We start from the raw sequence: 20818 nt of genomic DNA, 5'->3' as shown, positions 1-20818 counted from the left end.
GTTGCAGTGTAAACCGTGATACTACAGCAGATGAGGAAGCAGCACAGTGCAAATGGGATATCTGATGACTGCAGGTGACAGTATTTAAGGACAAAGCTAAAACCTACCTAAATCATATACAGTCTGCAAAGATTCAAATAACTCGGTCCGTTGATGAAACAGCAATGGAAATGAAATAGAGGTGTTAGCATGACAGGTTGTTGGTTGTGTGCTAAGTTGGATCTCCCTTTTTGCTTGAAATGTATGCTTCTGAACTAATCACCCTAGATTATTTTCACAGTTGGAGAGAAATAGCTTGCTTTATAGCATGATTTGTCCAACTGTTACAGCTGCTTTAAAATGAGCAATGCCTTTCTAAATGCCTGTTTGTATCTGTTGTTTATAAAAGAAACGGGATTAGCTGGGCTATCATCATATATTTATCTTGAAACAATTTCAGTTTGTGAGCTCTTCTGAATGTTTAATCTCTTAAGAGGTGTGATTTATAGAATGAAAACATCTGTAAATTAAAAAACCCAAGCCGGCCAGCCTGACAGAGAGATTGTCAGTGTTGGTGTATATGATGAGAACAGCAGAAGCACATCATAAATGCCTCCCAAAAGCTAAGAAGGTGGTGATTTAAAATTGGGGTTGTATTTTCAAACCTAATGTTTGGGTTGTTTGAAGTAGAAAAGACTGCACTTGCTCTTGGAAGCACCCACACAGTGACCTGGCTGCAGCTGAAAAATACATCTCCCTCGTCCTAAAATCTGTAATTTTCAAAATAAATTTCTTCTCAGTGCTGGGACTTATTTTCCTTTTTGGCAATATCCTTTTGTTAGAGATCCCTTTTCCTGCTTTTGGTATTTATTTTGGCACATTCAGAACCAATGTTGTACATTTTCAGCCTCTGTTTTGCCAAGAGAAATAAGTGTAGCCCACTGTCTGCTGATCTGTGAAACAGCGTGGGGGAATGCAGTCCTCTACCAGTCCTGCACCTGCTCTATTCTTGCGACTGTTCCAACGTGGGCAGGCAAAGCCTTCTCTCCCCTGTAACTCCTCTGTGGTGCACTGGGCTGTGCTGGATTGTCTGCTGCCTGGCCACCACAAAAGGCAGCAAATACCAAGAAGTGGATATTAGGGTAGATGTCATGGGTACCACCTTTGGGACTGAAAGGAGGGAAGATGAAGAAGGGGTTGCAGTTTTGTGGACAGACAGAACCAGAATGCACCAGGAGTGCTACCAATAAAAATCATAAGTCAAAGATATCTGGTAAAAATAGAGATCTGTTTAAAACAGCTTTAGGGTGAATGTTCCAATGTCAGAAAAGATCTGTTTATTTGGATAACTGAGTGTGGCAGCGAGTTCATGCAACTCCGACAGCTGACTAACTGCTTTAGGTATCAGTGTGTATATCTGTTTGTAGTGTCACTCCTTTTTCATCCTCCTTTGAGAGTGCTTAGTGTTTCCGTAAATTGAATGTGTGTGCAGCCATCCTGGTGCTGTTGAATAGCCTTCTAATAATAGAGCCCCAAATGGGTGTGGGGTGAAGAGATGAAAAGGGGCGGCCTGCAGGAGCGTGAAGCGGTTGTGCCTCGGTGGTCTGCACCCCGGCTGCTCCTGGAAGTAAAGCGGTGGGGTAAGTTCTGCCCGTGGTAACGTTGTCTTTCACCTCAGTAATGGCAGTTAATCCCTTATAATAATCTCCTTTCCAATGGATAGTGTTTTTAATTTAAATGAGAACATCCAGGTATACACTTCCCAGTTACGTGTCATCTCAGAACTTGCTGAGGTACATCAATAAGGTCTTCCTTGGTTCTTGAACTGAGTCATGGAGAACAATAACTTTGCAATTTCTTAAGCACAATGGCAGACTATGACTTTGTTTAAAAGAGTTATCACTTTCTTTTGTGTTTCAATGGCGTATGTTATGGTAATTTAGTATTTCAATTTGCTATAGTGTGTTAATTCTATTTGTTCTGCCTAAGGGAGTTTTAATTCTAATGTGCTTTATGTAATACAAGAACAAAAACTATGGTAATAATGGAATAGTTGAACAAATACTCGTTCTTTCTAGTGAGATTTTCTTCCACGAGTGTGTATTTCCCAAGGCAGGCTTGGAGCTGCACAGCCAGGTTGGTGTGCTCTCCCCACTCCTCTTTTCCCATCTCTCTCTCCATCCTCCTGCAGCCTCCAGCTCCCAGAAGGCTGTGGGACCACCTTCCTCTCTGCTCAGTTACTCCTTCTGCTTGAGCTGAAGCTGCAGCTTCATGTATACCCAAACACAATATGCTGATACTGTAGCTTAAAGAAAATTCCATCTTCTTCATGCTCCTCTTCTTGCCCAAATGTTCAGCATCTGGCTTCTGACTCAGCTTCTTCCTGCCCAGCCTTTCTTAGAAAGGAAGAAGAAAATGTCCTTGGGCTAATACCCTGCTGACTGCTTGCTTTGGCAAGAGGGCAGACGTTGTGAATGTGCTTTGAGGCTGCTGGGACAGCTGGTTGTTCTCCTGTGGGATGTTGACTTCCTCTATTCTGTATGGGCTGTCTTGCAGCCCTCACTTCTGCTTCTGTCTCTTCTCTGAGGCCATGGAAAGAGGGGCAGAGCGGTGGGTAGAGGTGGGCATCTCTGCGCTCATCCCATCTTCATCTGCTTCCCTTTTTGAACCCACTAAGCACATGATTAAGCCTTCCCACTGAGTTCTGTTTCCAAATCTCTTTCCGGTCTCACCGTTGACTTCAAACGTGGTGTAGTACTGAGGTTGTTTTTTTTTTTTTGTTTTTTTTTTAATAGCTTTTGTTCTCTATCAGAGAAGTAAATAGGAAGTATCAAGAGAATGAGGCATTGTTTGCCTGATTCCAGGGCAGTGACCATGAGCTGAATGCCCAGGCGTGCCACAGAGGGGCTGGCTGGCTTGAATAATTTAATTTCTCTGTTGTGGTTCCACGAAATCAAAGTGGCTGTTTCCAAAGTTAATCTGAGAAGCTCTTTATCTCTGCTATTCCAGAACAGCTCCTGTGCTGCTGATGATGTCTGGAATGAAGGAAAAATACAAGGGAAAAACGAAGGATTTCCCTCTATCTAGCTATCTTTTTTTTTTTTTTCTTATGTTTTTGCAGTTCTACCTCATTTGTTGCAAGTGTGACTAAATGTAAAGGCTGGAATAGCTTTTGTTTTGGCCATTTTTTCAGAAGCTGACCTCTCCTTTCACTCCTAAAAGGCTGAGTTTTATAGGTAGTGTGTGCATTTTGCAAGGAACCTTGTAATACAGAGGGCATACAGGAGAAGACTCTTTGTTCTTTTAAGAGAGAATGTGAGAGATTTTTAATAGATTTCAGACACTGGGCGTTACTTTTTGTTTTGTTTTGTTTTCTCTCCAGGACATTGACTGGCAGGATGGAAGAACTGTAGCTGAAGGAGAGACACAACACGCTCTTTCAGCATGGAGACTGTTCTGGCTGATGGGGAACTTGACAAAAATTCTGTGAGTAACTTAAATGTGGCTTCATGTATTCAAATGAAAACAAAGATGTTTTTCCTAGGAGAAGGGTCAAACAGCTTGAATTATTTCTGTTGGAGTCAATACTTTTCTGGTAATGCACTTGGTACATTATGTCCTATCAACCATAATTTGGTAGACTCTAATGGCAAGAGGGCTGGATGTCAAGAAATGTCTGGTTCTTGGATTTGATACTTCATGCATCTGAATCCCAAAAGAAAAATATTCCTGTCAGTCTCACTTGTTAACACTTTGCCAGTTACTTACTATGGACAAAAAGAAAAATAATTCTTGGTGGAATGAGGGGCAGAAAAGAAAGGAAGAGAGGTAATTATGTATTTTCAGGCTCATTTCAGGTACAAAAGTTGGTAATCCGTGCAGATTATAAATTTTCTGAAGTAGTGAGTATCCCAATTCTCTTTCTAAGCACAAGTTAAAAACAGGAAGAGCACAGAGGGTACTGTGATACTTAGTCATCATCAGACTGTCAGAATTATTTAAGAACTTGTTTTTTTCCACAAGCTATGTTATGTGAAAGCACTCTAATAACTGAAGTAGGAAATGATTTTTTCCTTCCAAAGTTGTTTTCTGATCCAAAGTGCTGCCTCCAAAAGGCAAAATTGGATTCTGTAAATTGAGGTGAATCTGAGGTTTTAACAATTAGAAACAAACTTTTTTTTGTGATGGTTCAACTACCACATGAAGTTATTCATTTGATAAGGTAAAAGCAGTAATAAAATACTTTTGAGACAATCATTTTGAGATTGTTTTACAATACATTTTAAAAATTGTGAGGTTTTTTTCCTATAGTTAAAATTTCCCTGAATTGTGCTGGACAAATATGTGTACATCCCATGCACAATGCACTTTGAGTATCATCTTTCAACTCTCTGATAGGATATTTTATTAAAAAAAATACCACCAGTTCAATTGCTGTGCTCCTTAATCTAAAAAAAAAAAAAAATCCACTGTAAAGTTGAAGGTAATTGAAATTTGCTGCTTCTGTTTTTGTGACAAGCCTTCACAAAAGCATGTTTTTTTAAAAAGGTGTCCTGAAGTGAGGCTGTCTACATTTTACTACATAGAAATCTGAAATTGGGTAGATCCAGCACAAACTGGGATAAAAGTGATCATCTTATATCATACTTTCCATTAAGCGTTAAGCCTGAGTTCAATCAGTAAGTACTTCAAATCAGTGGTAAATTTTTATTCTACAGCATTTCTATAGGAAGTACATGATTGGAAGCAAAACTGTTTGCTGCATTGGAAGCTAACAGGCTATATGTGAAATCGGGAAGATGTACTTTTATTTAAAGGCATCAGCAGATGACAAAGTACCTTTTTTTCCCCCCCTCAAACTGTAGTTTATTGGTCCTTTTTACTGATCAGCTCTGCAGGCTGGGTTAGTGGTCCTGAATTTAATTGAAATATGACTAATGTTAGTGATTATATGTAATAAAGATGGCTTCCTGAAAATATCTCTCTTCAGCAGGCTAAAAATTCTAATTTGGCTTTAAAATACGTATTCAAACTCTATTAAGAATTTAATTGTAGGTTTAGATTGTAAGTCTAGTAAATATTTTTAACAAATTGATCTCTTATAGTGTGAGATTGGGACACGCTAGCATGACATTCACTTTTGCTTTTGCCTAATCCACAATAGGAGAAGGATTTTGTTTTATAGGACAAGTTGGCAGATGTAATTTTAGGCTTAGTGGCAGTTATTATAAGCTTTATCCCTGAGAAATGAATGTCTAAAAATAATGCTTTTCTGAAGCATAGAGCAGCTTTTGTATGAAAACAGTATTCTTGCTGCTGTTGCATGAGGTGGTCCGTGTCGCTGTTCTTCTTTTCGTGGTATTGAGTAGCTGAAATGTTACTGGGAGGAGTGCTGAGCTTTGTATGGTTTGGTAAAAATATTCATTTTTAATTGAATATGCCGCAGCAGAAACTAAATCATTTAATGTGGAGAACCTCCCTTGTCAGAAGATTTATGTAACTTCTGTAACTGAAGTTTGTCATCAATTAAGTAAATGTGAAAATACAGTGGGCTGTGTCTCTGGAAATAAGTGTATATTGATTTCTCTTAATTCTTTGTATTTAAAATAAAAATCAAAGGGAGATGAGGAACGGGAATGCCCTGAGGGAGCATTCTTTTCAAAGCAGTCACCAATGTAGTAAAATGATCATTTTTTGTTTCCTGATGGGTTTGAATTGCTGATCTGCAGGGATAGGAATTACAAATCGTTGAGGTGCAATAGGCTATTGGAAAATAGAGAGGTCTTCCAGACTGAGATAATCCCATTTCAGTATTTTTATGCCTCATATCGTGTTCAGAATATTCACTTGATTTTAGGTAAATGCACAGGCCCAGCTTTTTCTAATGAAGGGGACACTGACCAGCAAGGAACGTGGTTTGATGTGTAAACAGAATGTTTATTGGGGAAGATCAGGGACAGAGTTAGGCAGGCTTGTGTTTCAGTCCCTGGCATGGGAGCTGTTTGTACCGGTGCATAGGATTAACCAGGCAATGCTAAAATATTTACGCAAAAGTCCCTGCATCGTCTCGGATGACCGGCTGCCCTGCTCTGTGGTGTCATGTTGTATCTTGGTCAAACTGCTTGAGAAGCAGGCAGTGAGACAGAACCCTCTGCTGTGCTTTTTCTCTGTGTTTCTTCAGCGCGTAAGTATGTGCTGTTAGCAACCGTGCATCAGAAACTTCTGATCTGTGTGCCTGTTAGTAATTTATTTTTCCAGTTCTATTCTCTTGCTTTCTGACTTGCAGTGTGAAATAAAGCAGACCAGCACTGAGCATTGGCGCTTCAAGTCCTTCCATCAGCTGCTGGATCTGTTACTGCAGGCTCTTTCCTTGCTCTCTTGTCAGTAATTCTCTTCAATCTGTAAAGAGCATAGGGGTAGCACAGTTACAGTCCAAACAGAAGTTTTCTCCTAGTCTGCTGTACATTGCTAAAAAGCTGTACATTCAAAACTGTTGACTTCTTGTATGCATTTCATATGCTGGTACTTAAACTTGTCTGGTAAGTTCATGGGTTCCTTTAGGAGTGTTTCCCTCTGACCTAAAGTGTCTGACAAGGGGCAGAAGGCTGTTTACCAAGCACACTTTATTTCAGCTTCTCTCGTTCAATCACATCTATTTCCATGAAGTGCAACATTATGAAAGAAGTGTTCCCTCATCTTTCCACTGATTTGCCCTTCAGTTTCAGAATTCTTGTTGCAGTATTTTAGGTTTGCTTGTCACTGCATGTTGCACTGCTTGCAAAGATTTTTACTTTTTTCAAATTTGCTGTTAACTAGTCCTGATAACAGAGAGGTAAAACTGAATGCTTTACAAAGCAGGACAAAGATTTCCTTTCTATATGGAAACAGAGCAGAAGGTTTTTGTCTGAGGTATAGTAGGTACAGCTTTTTTTGGATTTATTTTGGTCTTAGAAAGGAAACGGCATTTCATGCTGGTGTGCTGGCTTTCACTCTTCTATGTTTTTTGTGTGTGTCTCGAAAGTAGTAAACCTTTTGAGACATGGGTGAAACTAACCCTGTTTGTATACTGCTAAGCACAGTGGGATCTTAAGCCCATTGTGGCTTTGGGTAGTAATGACTTTTAAGTGATTCCAATTCCAATGTCAGAAGGGTGTCCAGACTGTTATTGTGTGATTGTTCTCCTGCAGTAGCCACATTTCATGTATCTCAATGGAGGAAGATAATGTTTTAATGCAAGTTAGTTAGTTCTTTGGGTATATTTTGATACAAAATGTGGCTTCTGGGTCAATGTTTGCCTACTGAAGCCATTGGCTTGGATATGGCTTTAGTGCTTTTGTGCTTGTTTGCACACTAGCGATCATTTAAGAGCTTTTTTTATTTCTGAAATACCTGTCTGAAAGTGGTCCAGTTTTGGAAATGAATGTTATTTCAACTTTCTTTTGAGCTTTAGCCTTCTGAAAACATTTCAGCTGGAAATTTCTTAGTGTTCATTATATATCAAGTCATAGGAGCAGTGGGAGATTCCACTCAGAATTAGCAGCTTGGTCAGTTGCTCATCATGTACACTAACCATACAGTGATGGCTTCTACTGGCTGCTTTATTAGTGTATGTGTCAATTTTTTGTTGCTTTGACTTTTCTAAGCTGCTAATTCTCTTGAGGTCTCGCCTTTGGTATTGAGGTGCATGTTATATTTTAGCCATGAACTAACTCTGTTTTCATTGTCCTTCTTTCCTGCTGCTGCTGCTTTTGTGCACTTGCTTCTTCCTGGCCTGGATCTTTTTGTTTGCTGTACTTCGTTCTTCAATTGTATGTGTACACAGCATCATGGTGATAACAGAGACTCTCATGGACCATCAAGTAAGTGAACACATCTTTACTATGGTATTTTGGATATATGTGCATAATAGGTAGTCTCTTTCTCTGTGAGTCCGTAGGCTAAATATTTGATTTTTTTCTGTCTTCAAATCCAGAAGCTGAGATAGAGTGGAAAATATACTGTTTTGCAAAAAAATCCTTCAGAAGCTACTGTAGTGTAGATAATAAAGACAAGGAAATAGTGGTTCATAAATAAATCCATTTTTGCAGTTTTATGTTTATGGTGCTGTATGGTTTGTTTAATTTCACTAAGTTATTTCAGTAAGTCATGAGAAATCAACCGGTGCATGAACTGTAATACTCAAAGATTGACTCTGCTGTTTCAATAGAGAAAACTTCTGTGTGTTCATGAGCATGCAGTCAAAGATTGACCAGTGCCACTGCTTCATGTGCATCAATGTGATTGTGTGATTGGCAGAATAATTTTGCCTGGGATTTAGAGTCTGTGTATGTGAGGGAGGGACAGGTGCAGGCATGAACTTTCTCCTTTGTAAGAAATCTGTGCAGAAGCTATGATTTTAAACAGCTTTTGTGGGCTGTCCATGTACCCCATGCAGGTAGAGGTTTTCACTTTATGAAGAACACATTTTGATGAGGCACATTCTTAATATGAAAATGATATTTAATCATTGAAATATTTACCTTTTTGACAATGGAAAGAGTTCTTTTAGCATCCGACTGTTCATTTTTCAAATTAATACATGTTGCTACTTTCTGTGATATTAGATGTACAAAATAAACTTATTTGAGGTTTTTAACTCTGTCTTGCAGATTAATGTACAGGCTGCTGCTGGCCTCTTGTCTGAATTTACGGTATATAGTTAATGGCATCCACAGCTTCTGTGTCTTGTGAGCTGTAGATAGCAGGTACAGTCTCCCAGAATTTGATTGCAAAAAAACCTCACAGTCTAATGTAAAAATGGGCAACTTTCTCTAAGTGTATCTGCTTGAGTGAGGAGATAGAACAGATGAGCTCCAGAGATTCCTTCCAACCTTGACTACTCTGATTCTTTGAAAAAAATATGAGACAGCTGTGCTATATTAATGTTTGATCTGAAAAGCTGGCATTTACTAGAGTGTACTCATGTACATGCATAGAGTTCCTGAAGCCTCTTTATCCTGCATTTTGAAGTTATTTTTTGATATTTTTTTTTTTTCCAGTGGACAAAGTAGCCATGCTAGGTGCTAGAAAATTCCTGAACAGAGTATTTAAAATCTTACTGCTAAAATAACTACCTAAATAATGCTTTTAATTTACCAACTTACAATCTTCTGGATTTTCTGCAAATGGAGCTACTGTTGCTACTTAGTAAAAACTAATGCAGAACTGAATTTGTATAAACCTTTTCCTAAATCTCATGTCCTTGTATTGTTTTTAAGTGTGTAGGCACTTTGATATGATATGCTCATTATGGAACAGAAGAATTGGCAATCTACCACTTCAGTTATTTTTTTTTCATAACTTCATCTGATGAACTAAATTAGCTGTAAAGACCTCAATTTGTATTTCTTCTGATACATAAATCTTGCTGACAATCTATAATTAGTAATTTGATTGCTAGTAGTGAGAAACAGAATGAAGTTTGAATTATCGTCTCTAACAGTTCTGTTGGTATTCAAATGTGCCCTCTGAAGATTCACAAAGAGACTTTGATGTTTACTACTTGATGTTTCTTTTCTAAAATAGCATTCTGCTTAGCTTCAAGGAGATAGATTATATGAGTTTAAGCCCATTCAGGTAAAGGATAGGATGAACTAAGATCTCTGTTTTGAATGAGCGCTCTGAAGCCTGAGCTGAAGTCTGAAAATACATAACCACTTCAAGGCCATTGAGTGGAAGAAATGGTTGGCAGTGTTATTGTATCTTACTTGATGTGCATGCTGGAGTATGTATCTACTAAATCCATTTCTCAAGTTGCAAAGATGACATATGAAACCTAAGAATTAAATGACATGTTCCCTGGGATCATTAGAAAAATCAGATTTTGGATATCCGTGCCATAAAGACCCGATTAAGAAGCTAAAGCCTTACTCTCTAGAATGTTTGAGTGCTTTGAAGATTAGTCAGCATTTGAGTATGGGTTTTGAGACTTACAGGTTTCATTAGTTTGTCAAGATTTTACTTCAGGTACATGTGGACACCCAATTTTAAACTAGAAGCTTCAGTTTGGTATTTTGGGCAAATGAGAAGTAACACATTTAACTAGGAATATCATTCATTTATGTTAAACTTTCACAAGTGAACAAGACACTAGAGTAAATGACCATTGCTCTTTTTCTGAGATGAATCTACTTTATTTTGTGAATTTACTGAAATTCCAGGATAAAATCATTTCTGACTTCAAATAAGTTAGAAATTAGCTGTAGAACCATCAAGCATAGTCAGTAAATGGATAATTTAAGTATGTGCCACAAATTTTTTTAGTGTTCATAAAATCAGTCCATCAGAAACTATGAACAGCAGCCAAAGAGCCTCTTCAAATTGCTGAGCTTTTTATTAATTTGTAATAATTAAATATTCCCTCTTAAAAGGTCTTATTTCAAGTGTTAGGTGTTGATTTGATGACATCTTAAAGACTGAGCTTCATGACATGCAGAACTTCTCCTCCTTTCTCATTCCCAATACTTTTTCCTTTCCTTTGAAATAGTTTTCTTTGTTTCTGTCTAAGGCTCCAGAGCTCCTGCCATAAGATGCTTAAGGTTTATATTTATATAGGTTGCCAAGCATAGAATTATAGAATACCCTGAGTTGGAAGGGACCCACAAAGATCTTTGAGACCATCTCTTGGCTCCACACAGGATTGGCGTCTTAAAAAACTAGGTCATTAGTTTATCCTTTATATAGAAATGATGAAGTCGTCTTAGTAATCTTATACCTGTTACCTGAAGGATGAAACAGTGAATGTTACTTGGGACACAGTTTAGCAGTGGGCTGATAGTGCTAGGTGGGTGATTGGACTTGATTATCTTAAAGCTCTATTTCCAGCCTAAATGATCCTGGGCTTTTGTTCTGTCTGTTGTTGTCTTCCCCCTTGCCCTAAAGCAAATATCTTGGAGCATCAGGATCAGGCATTGGAAAGTAGGGAGGTAACTTCTTGTTCACTGCTCCAGTGTACATAGACATGCATGGTCTTAACTGATTTATTTCCATTTGTTTAGCACTTTGATGTTTTGTATTAAGAAAGGAATGTTAAAAATCTCTTGTTAATCATTTGCCAACTTCACAGATTGAATTTCTGAAAAGTCCACTTGATTTAAGAATTTCAGCCTAAAGCAGTAGGTATGTGCACAAGATGTTATATACAAAGTGATACATAACCTTTCTTTCATGGAGAAGGAGCGTTTCTGGCAGTGCTAGCAATCTTTTCAAGACTCAGACTGAGTCTGCAGGCTGATAGAGGAGCACGAGTTTCAATGGGGAATCTGAAGCTTGCTATGGTTGTTGCTGGGTTAATATCATGGAATTTAGTTCATGCTTTTCTAGAACTTGAGTGCAGAGCTTGCTTGCCTACTAAACTACGGGCAGATACCATCTGCAAAATCATTGCATCTTGATAGTTAAAAAACTAACCAAACAAATCTGTGTAAAAACCTTTGTAAAAGGTTAAAAAGGGACACATTTGAACCCTGAGCTAGGAAAATGAGCTTTTTGCTTCCTTTTCTACCTGCTCACTTTTCTTGAGCAGTAGTCATGGTATAATTTATCTGGAGAAGAGCTCTAGATGATTTGTCTTAGATGGGTATCTTAGCATCCTTACATTCATCTTAACGCCTTGTGGTTTTTTTAGGCTTTGCTCAAAAAGCACATTTGAGCTACTATAATAATAGTAGTAATAAAGCTAAGAAGACAGCCTGTTTAATCAATATACAGATATATATATCCAGGAGCTTGGCTAATATAATTTATATTGGAGGAAATGAGAGAAAGTCACTCACCCTGTCTTGGGCTCACGAGATGAACTCCTGATGGAGTGGATCTCCAGAGAGATCCTTCCCCCCTGGCAGTCAGCTCTTAAATGGGTCTAGGAGAGGTGGAGCCTGGCTCCACCTCTTCCTGTAGCGCAGGTGAATTGCCTTCACCTGTGCTCCCATGGCTGACTCATTGCTCACCTCAGGTGATCAATCAAAGGTTCAGGCCGTGATTCAGCAGCCCTATACAACAGCCTCTATACTTGCAGGTTCTATCTAGAAAATTGAACTTACTTATTTTGCCTACATATTCTTCTGAACTTTTAAAACTATTTTGAGGAAAGCTGGGGAACTCTTTAAAGTGAGCAGTATTGTAAGTTAGAATCTTTTAGACAGAATGTTGCTTAGCAAGCATCTCCTGTATTTCTTTTTATCTCCTTTTGCCCATACATCTAGTTCCAAAGGAGAGATATTACTGAGTCAGCCATTCTTCCTCTATCAAAAAACTTACAGTTCTGTTATGTGCAGCTTAAGTACGAACAGCATAAACAGGATGGCTGTCTAGCTACGAATAGCTAGAAGGGATCAAACAAGTCCTTTTCAAACTGATAAGGTTCAAGGAGAGAAACTGTTCCACTTTAAACCTTTCCCTTGATATATTCTCTACATGATCTTTATTAATAAGATGCATTTCTTTGATGTTAATGTATACATTCATTCATCTTAGCTTTCTGGGATGCTAGTATAGCTTGACCTAGCAAGTTGTTTCCTGGGTCAACTCTCTTGTGACTAGTTAAACCAAGTAAAAAAAGTAGCAAAGAAATCCTAATTTCAGAACTTAAATAACAGCTCAGCACTGTGTCTGTATTCAGTAGTAGCCTGCAGCTTTCATACATCTACTAGTTCTTGTTTTCATCTTCTGACTCATATCTTAGACCAATCTTTCTGGCTCCTTTCTGCCATCCCCTCCCAAGCAAATCTCTGGTTTGAAATTTTCATTTTATAGAAAGAAGTATTTCACAAGATAGCATTTAATCTCTGTTTCATGAAAAGCATTGAAGTTGATATAAATGTATACACAAGCACACAAGATTGAGCATCCATTTTGTATTTCAGCAGTGGTAACAAACAGCGATGAATCACAGCTTTTAACTCCAGGAAAAATGAGCCAGCGCCAGGGGAAAGAAGCTTATTTTACTCCAACCAAAGAGTTACTCCAGCCATCTCTCAGCCCAGCAACTGCTCACAGCCATGGTAAGACAAAGCTTTTTTTTTTTTTTTCTTTTTTTTTTTTTTCCCAGAGGTTTTGAAGAACTTAAATGCTGACATTACCTATTTCAAATATTAGTTCAAAAACACTGCCCTCCACAGTAAAGAAGTAAGGAAGAAAGTGTGTTAAAGTATTGCAGGTAATTTCTTTTGTCCTTACATGTTAATCTGAAACAGAAAAAAATTACCACATGGTGCAGTACTTTAATGAAGTGTGCTGTGACTTGTGAGAGAACAGCCCACATGATGGAAAATCACTATCTGTGTATAACCCTGTAATTGATGGTCACATTAATGTCTCTGGTATGCAGAAGTGTTACGATACATCACCTAAGCCTGGAGCCCTTGTTCATTAATTGCTTCTCTAAGATCCTTCTCCATTTGAAAGGTAAAAGTCTCAGCTCTGCCTGCCAGTCTTCACCCCATTCTCTGCTTTGCTAAACCTGTTAAAAACAAACTCTCAGTAAATCTGTGTGACCAGATCCATCCATAGTGAAACATACCAGTTGACCTGATGTGCTGATAGGTTGTTTAAAAGCAAAAATAAAAAACAAGCTGCAGTTGCTCTCCTTGTACTTATTTGAATTTGAAACTGTTTGTCTTACTGGCTAGAATGTAAATGTTTGTGGTGGTGTATAGAGTCTTTTTTTTTTTTAATTGATACTCTTTTTTGATCTTGTCAGCTGCGCTAATCAGCTATGATTATTTCAGTTCTCAACATGAGTAGTGTTTCTGAGTCAACTTTGTACAAGCTTCCCAAACTCCTCTAATGTGATTTGTCCAAGTAATGATGTTAGTCATAGTAATAAAGCCAGATTCTGAGGTGTCTTTGAATCACTTTGCTGTTTTCCCATTCCATGTCATTGACATAACAGGGGAAATACTTTTACATCAAATATAGTTGTTACTATGTTGAATCTGGTAGTCTTTTATTGTATTTTAAGAATTACAGCAATATCTTCAGTGATACGCATAGCTACCTCTGATACATTTTCTAAAAGCTGCTCTTATCTCACTGGAACAGTGCTTGATGGTTTTTGGCTTACGCTGCGCTGAGTCTGGAAATATTTTCTGTAGCATATGTATATGTAACTTCTTTGTAACATTTATTGTTCAAATAAATGTTGTGTTACTCTGTGTTCTGTGTCAGATCCCTTACTTGAGAAGTGATGCAGTTATTTAAGATTATTTAAATATTATGGTAAGTGCTTTCTTTTACTGTATGATACACCCATGGCACTGTGTGATGAGGATATGCAGAAATATAGGAAATGTTTAGATACAGTTTTTATAGGTATTTCTTACAAACTAAATGGAGACATGTCTAGCTACTTGTACCTGAATGCACCCTTACGAAATGGGTAATCTAAACCAACAGTCTGGAAAGTCTTACTAGGCACAGCACAAAAGAGAATCGGAACTGAAAAATGTATGATACGGTCTGCAAGGATCTGGTTGAATATATGTGTAGGGAAGCTATCACATCAGTATTTTGGCTTCTGCTGCTGGATGGTTTATCCACCATTATCTAAGTTATAATTCCTACTGCCTGAATAAAGTAATTTTCATGGCAAATCCAGTTTTTTATAAAACTTACGGCTAAAAATGAATGAGTTGAAGCAGCTAGTGGACATGCTGGTGTTAATGGGCAAAGAGGAACAGGTCGACAAACACAACGTGTGTCAAATTCTTTGGCCAACCAGCAATGGTCCAGGGAGAGGGGTAACCTGGTGCCTGTCCTTGGCACATCTACTGGAACTAACTTGATTTGTGTCTTCTGTTCATGTCTTAAGATCCTAACAGTAATGACTACAAGTATAGTTAAAATAGACGAGAAGTTGTATCTTAATATAAGGGAGCAGAGGTAAAGATTTTAAATGTTCAGTTATTTTTAGCCATTGGCCTCCTATTTGGAACAAAGAGTGAGCAATATAACATACCATTGTGAAGTTTTAAGTGGTGTATATTTCATAATTTCAAGTACTCTCATGTATAAATAGTGGGTTTTAACTTACATTAATGTAGTTCTTGATTTCAGAAAGTTCCTTTTTTCCTACACTTGGCTTCTTAGTGTGAAATACTTCGTCCTTCCTCATTCCTTTCCAGTGCAGATCTGTTTTATAAGCTGATCATGGGAGTTATGCCTTCATGATCTCATCAGTTTAAACAGAAACTTCAGAGTTTTAGTGCTGAAAGTTTAAGTCAGCTCTGTATAGCCTTGGTCCTAAGATTGACTTGTAATTTTAATTAATATGGATTCAGTTTCTTTCTGCCATGCCCATCTTTTTATCTAGTGTCAGAATAAGCCAGACTTGATTGGCTGCAATTATATTTTGTTCTAGAAGTACTGCACCTCCAAATGTCGTGGCTTTAAGTCGCATAGTACACAAAAACGAAGTGCTATCTAGTATAATAACTGAGACACTCATGCTGAGGTTCAAGTGACATGAAAACAAACATAGAAACTAGCCTGTTGCCTCCATAGCATGCAAGAAATAGTTTAATTCTGGAAAGCCAGCAATGCAACTTTTTGTGGGAGCTCTAAACTCAGTTGCACAGATGATGATGTTCTGATTACAGACATTCTCAGCATCATGACTCAGGAACCACTTGTGAGAGTGGGCTCAACCAGCTCCATGTTGAGTAGATGTTGAAGACATTTACTGATTTCCACCCTCCTCACCCCCCACTTTTTGTGGTATATGTTTAAACAGCCATTTCTAGATTCTTACATTCAGCAGCTCACTCAATAAGGCTACTTTGCTTCTTAAATCAATGTGGGAAGTGATCAAAGAGAGATAAGGATTTGGTAATAATATGCACAACAAATTTTTTAAAGCAGATCTTTTTTTCCTTATACAATCTCTAACTGTGACTTTTGAAGTCTGTGTTTGTACCCGTCCTTTCCTAATACTGCCACATTGGCCCTGTCTGTGACTTGTCAGTGCTGTATATGGAAACTTTGGGGTTTTTTGGTTTTTTTTTAACCAAAATATCAGTGCAATAGAAAGGAATCTTTGACAAAACTATGCTATTACGGTTAAAAAGGAGCATCAGAAATACTGAGTCTGGGACTGCATTTTCAAAAACTGTAAGTCAGAAATGCGCTCGTTGATGTAAGCTGTTTATGTTGTTACACAAATTATCTCTGCTAAATTGGATTCTTGTAAATCTTGTTAACTCAGACTGACATCGGCACGCCCCTTTATTTCTGTTTGATAAAGGGGATTAATATAGAAATACTGATCTCTTAAAATATATGAAAAAATCAGAAGCCTCCTCAGGAAGGGGACACCTTCCAACTTGTAAATATGCAGTTAAAACATTTCAAACTTCTTTTGAAAATAAAATATATACGGCTTAACTGATAAGTTGTTCTTGTGATAAAGAGAGAAATTTAATTGAGGTAGCAACATTAAGCATTTCATAATAAGGTGTTTGAAAATGTCAGACTTTTTTTAAGGAATTTGTATCGTCTCTCTATGGCGCTATTTAATGAGAGCTGTGCAGTTGTTTTTTTTGTGTACCACTGAGCGTATGTTACAAAGCATACATGGCGAAAAGAAATGTTTTTTTGGTTTTGATCATGCTGGTAGCATTCATGTGTGTTTATTTCCTCGGGAAGTAGTCTCTGAGATTAATTTTTAAGAGTGTGAGGAAGTGAAAATCCACAAAGAGGAATACAAAATTCACTGCATCCATTTTTGGGAAATTTTACCATTCTAGATTTTAGTGAATTTGAATTCTTGCAGGTTGAACAACTTGCAGGTTGCAATAATGGGAGCATCATCCTGACCTGAACAAGAGCAAATACCAGTGGTGCTTGTGTTGATAGTATTCTAACTTACACTTTAAGGCTGTAAACTCAGCAGATGATGCATTAGGGTTTTGGAGCTCTGATTCCTTTATTTCCTGTGGTCAACAGTGACCTGTGCAGACAACCTTCCTGGCTCAATTTAATTGCATCAAAGCTCAGTATTTCTATTTTTACAGGAGGCATCAATGAGTGAAAATGTGAGTAGTATCTAGGAAAAGTATGTTACCATGATAAAGATTAAGGAGGCGATATTTTACAATAATGTAAATCTTTGTTCTAGATAAACAGCTTCCTGCTCTTTTTTTGAAGTTTGCTGCCCCCCACATTATTTCCTGGAGCTTACAAAGTTTACAAAGAAGTTGTTTCAGTTTGTTGATTAGGAGTGAAGGGAGAAAGAGAGAGAGCTCTTTGTGTTGGATTTTAAGGGCTTGATTGTTTTAATGTGTTAAACTGACGTACTGTATGACTAAGTGAATGCTTGTCACATAAGGATAAGCCCTGGACGAAGGTGTCCAGAAAGAGCTTGAACTGAGCTAAGAAGCAGGATCTGCTCCTCCTTTCTAGTAGAGCAGTAGTAGCTGTTAATTCATTTTGCACAAGGATGAATGTGTATTGCCTGTAACTGAGAGTGGCTTAGGTGCAGGGAGATGGGTTGATGGTGGAAACGACGTTTGTGCTGTGAGTAATGATGGTGATCATGATGAATAGAAAGGAGAAGTTGATGCTCCTTTTGCAAAAAAAAAGAGCATTTTTGGCTGTGCAGACCTTGTGCTAAAATACTGCTTGCTCTCTAGTAAATATCTAAAGGACGTGGTAGGATTTTAATCTGTAGGAAGCTTTGGAGAAAAATTTGGAGAGAAAATACAAATTTCACTATTTTTTATATGAGAGAGAAGATGGTGGATGAAAATTAAATGTTTTCAAGCATTAGCTGCTGAAGAACACTTGTTAACTCCTGGAGGGATGAGATGCCTTTGCAGCTGTACTGACCAAGAGAACGTAAGACTTACAAAAATTGCCATCTACCTGAGCAGCTGACAAGTTAAAGGTGGTTCACTGTAAATCCATACAACTTGCAGCTTTTAAAACCATTTGTTTTCAGGTGGGTTGGCTCAGCCGACAGCTTGATTACATGGCAAGAAATAACATAGCACTCCGGACTTGGGATCCCATGGAGGTGACTGTTGTGACCCACTGGCAGGTAGCGTCAGGAGGCTCTTGAGATGTAGAATTTGGGTTACTGTGATTCAATGGAAGGAAAAGTTCAGTCCTGTGTTATTTGAGTTGAGCCTTTTTAATTCACTAGCAGCTATTTCTGAGATGGATGTTTTGTTTTGGACCTTTGGGCAGGTTGGTGAGAGCCTGTTCATGGGAGTGAACAGAGTTGAAACAGCAGCAAAGGTGGTCTGTGCTGGAGTTGGAGAGAAAAGTTCTCTGTGCCCGTATCTCCAGGTACAGGGTTATCAGAATACGGAGATTGGACTGGATAACCTCCAGAGGTCCCCTTCCAACCTCTGTCGTTCCAGGACTCTAAATTCTGATCTCTGATTAAATGACAGCTTCTACTTTTCTTTCAACTAGCACTTTCAAAGTGTTAATACTGCTTTTTGAATATGATGCTTGCAGATGATAGATCTTCCCCATCTGCCTGGTTCCAAATCAAATTGCTTTCTGGGCAGTTGGGTTATATTGAATGGTTGATAATGATTTCTGGTTTTCTTCTAATGTTTCCTTTGACTTTTCTGCTGTACATCCAGACAGGTTTAATCGTGCAAATAACTTCATGCAGTCTCCTGTTTCACTCTTCTGTATCTATCCTTTGAACAGAGAAACTGAAGAATGACTAAATAATTGATTATAGTATGAGCAACTTATTATCAAGCGTGTCATGTGAGGTTTTTTGTTTGTTTTTAAACTTAGTTCGTCCTCACTTAAAACTGACTCAGCACTAACAAGGAAACTGCTAGAGGTTTGGTGAGACTTGTTTTGTTTTGTTTTGTTTTTTAATTTGTTTTAGCAATTCCATATTAGCAGCAAATGGTACTTCTGATGCCAAGCACCTTCTCTTTCGTATTAAGTATAGCTAACATCTTAGAAATGTTTTCTATTGCCACGTGGTTATTTCTGCCTAAAATCTTGCAACCCTCAGTACTTTGTCTGGTTTCTATTGCTGTAGTTTGTCTTACTTTGTCTTTTGATGCTGAAGAAGTGTTTTGTAATCTGGAATGTATAGAAACCACGTGGACTGGTGGTTCTTCAGGTAGTTCTGGATTCCTATCTGTATATTGCTGCAGGCTGGCACAGGTAACTGGCCTCAGTGACATGAGTGGTCATTTTTCAGCTTTGTGCATAGCATCACCCAGGTGAAGCCTCTGTAAAATTGTGCCTCTTACTTGGAGTAGCTTCACTGATACTTTTGTCAGGGAGAACGTTAATGTGGTTCTGTTCACAGAAAAGAGGGGGAAGGAGTTTGACCCTATGTAATTTATTTTCGGTTTATGTTGCCAAACTGAAGGCGAATATGTTTAGCTGTGTGTGATTAGTCTTCTGAATGTATTATCTTGATGTCCTGCTTTCTTACTGTAATGCACGCTCTGGCACATTCCTCTGCAAGTCATTGTGTATTTATTAAAACTTGCCATTTCTGAAGTGCTGCTCCACCCAGCATTTGTGGCTTGGGTAAATTATGTGTGCTCCTTTCTCTGTGAGTTATAGCTTTGTGAAAGAATGGTGCTGGGTTTGAAGGGCACAGTAGGGCTTATTACTATGAAACTTCTCAAACGAGTTCTTTTTCTCCATGTAAATCTCAGGAAAGCTGGTGTACTTGAACCTGAACTGTGACCTTGAATTCTGTAAGTGCTGAGATGAAAAGTGCTGAAACCTGAGCAGCGAGTGAGCAAGGCTATTTGCTTTGGGTGGGAGGAGCTGAACAAGAGCCTTAGCAAGTGATGAGGTGGAGGCAAGTACAGTTGCCAGCAAGGCGCTGGGAGTCTTGGTGTTATTTCATAAACCATTCTTAGGCATGCCTCTGGAATTACTCCTCAGCTAGACTGCACTTGGCCTGGAAACAGTAGAGAACAAAAGAAGATTTTGTGAAAGAAATTTGCCACTGAAAACTGCCAGCACAACGTGTAGCCTCGTGGTTCAGATGTCATTTTTGTTAGTCAAATATTAGTATCTGAAGGCAAGTACATCTTCTTTTTTTTTTCTTGAATAGAAGAAGAACACTTTTGCTTAAAATCCACATGCAAAAATTGTGTGTTGGATAAAACTTACTTGTAGGTACGGTAGCCTAGCAGTTTGCTTTTACTGTTTTCTGCATACTGTACAGAATGTGCATATACTACATGTAGAAAATTATTTACAATGTTTTCATTTGCTGGACTGGAAGGAGAAGCCTGCTGGAAGCGTCATGTTGTTGAGCTGTCAGAGCAGATTATTGTCAGACTTGAAGAGTGAGTGTAAAAAGCTTCCAGCTTCTCTGCTATGCTATCAGTTTTCCTTTCTCTTTCTCCTCCCTTCAGCTTTTACAGAGTTTGGTTTTAAGATTTTTGGGCTTCGCTTGCACAACTCTAAGAGAAAATATTTTTTACTTTGCATCAGTAGGTGTTCTCAGAGTTGTATTATTACAGCAGTATGAATTTGTTTAAAATCTTCATCATTTTAAGTTACTAACATCTGTGTAAAAATAATTGTTTACAGTTCCTCAGTAGGATAGTTTAGAATATGGTTTGATTTTTAGAATTCAGTTTTCATGGTTGGCAATTCCTACCTATGCAATTCCAAGAAGTTTTTTTGTAAGTCTGTGCTTTATTTCAACACTGGATATTTATTTTTTTTAATAAATATTTTAAGGTTATAACCATGCTTTATCAAAAGAGCTCATGTGTTGTTGGAACTGCATGCATTGCTTACTTGCTTTTTAGAGTTTGTGTGCTAAGATTTAAGGCAATATCCTGAAAGAATG

General features: G+C 38.1%; 1 protein-coding gene across 7 annotated transcripts in view; it reads left to right on the top strand.

Annotated features, from left to right (window-relative positions):
• The window catches only part of OSBPL8 (oxysterol binding protein like 8), an 82554-nt gene that overhangs the window by 24642 nt on the left and 37094 nt on the right, over positions 1-20818 (top strand). For 2 of the 7 annotated variants that reach the window (XM_085221557.1, XM_085221563.1), the window contains 3 exons: positions 3362-3465; positions 7802-7838; positions 12882-13019. In XM_085221557.1, the coding sequence (XP_085077683.1) occupies positions 3424-3465; positions 7802-7838; positions 12882-13019 (217 nt within the window). In that variant the 5' untranslated portion in view covers positions 3362-3423. Of the gene's footprint in view, positions 1-3361; positions 3466-7801; positions 7839-8627; positions 8724-12881; positions 13020-20818 lie in introns of those variants that run through there. The other 5 variants (XM_019613396.3, XM_019613390.3, XM_085221570.1 and 2 more) reach the window with 5 other exon arrangements.

This window comes from Meleagris gallopavo, chromosome 1 (assembly GCF_905368555.1).
Source record: "Meleagris gallopavo chromosome 1, MGAL_WU_HG_1.1, whole genome shotgun sequence".
NCBI classification, from domain to species: domain Eukaryota; kingdom Metazoa; phylum Chordata; class Aves; order Galliformes; family Phasianidae; genus Meleagris; species Meleagris gallopavo.
The sequence above is the reverse complement of the archived record's forward strand: the minus strand, read 5'-3'. Positions and strand labels throughout refer to the sequence as shown.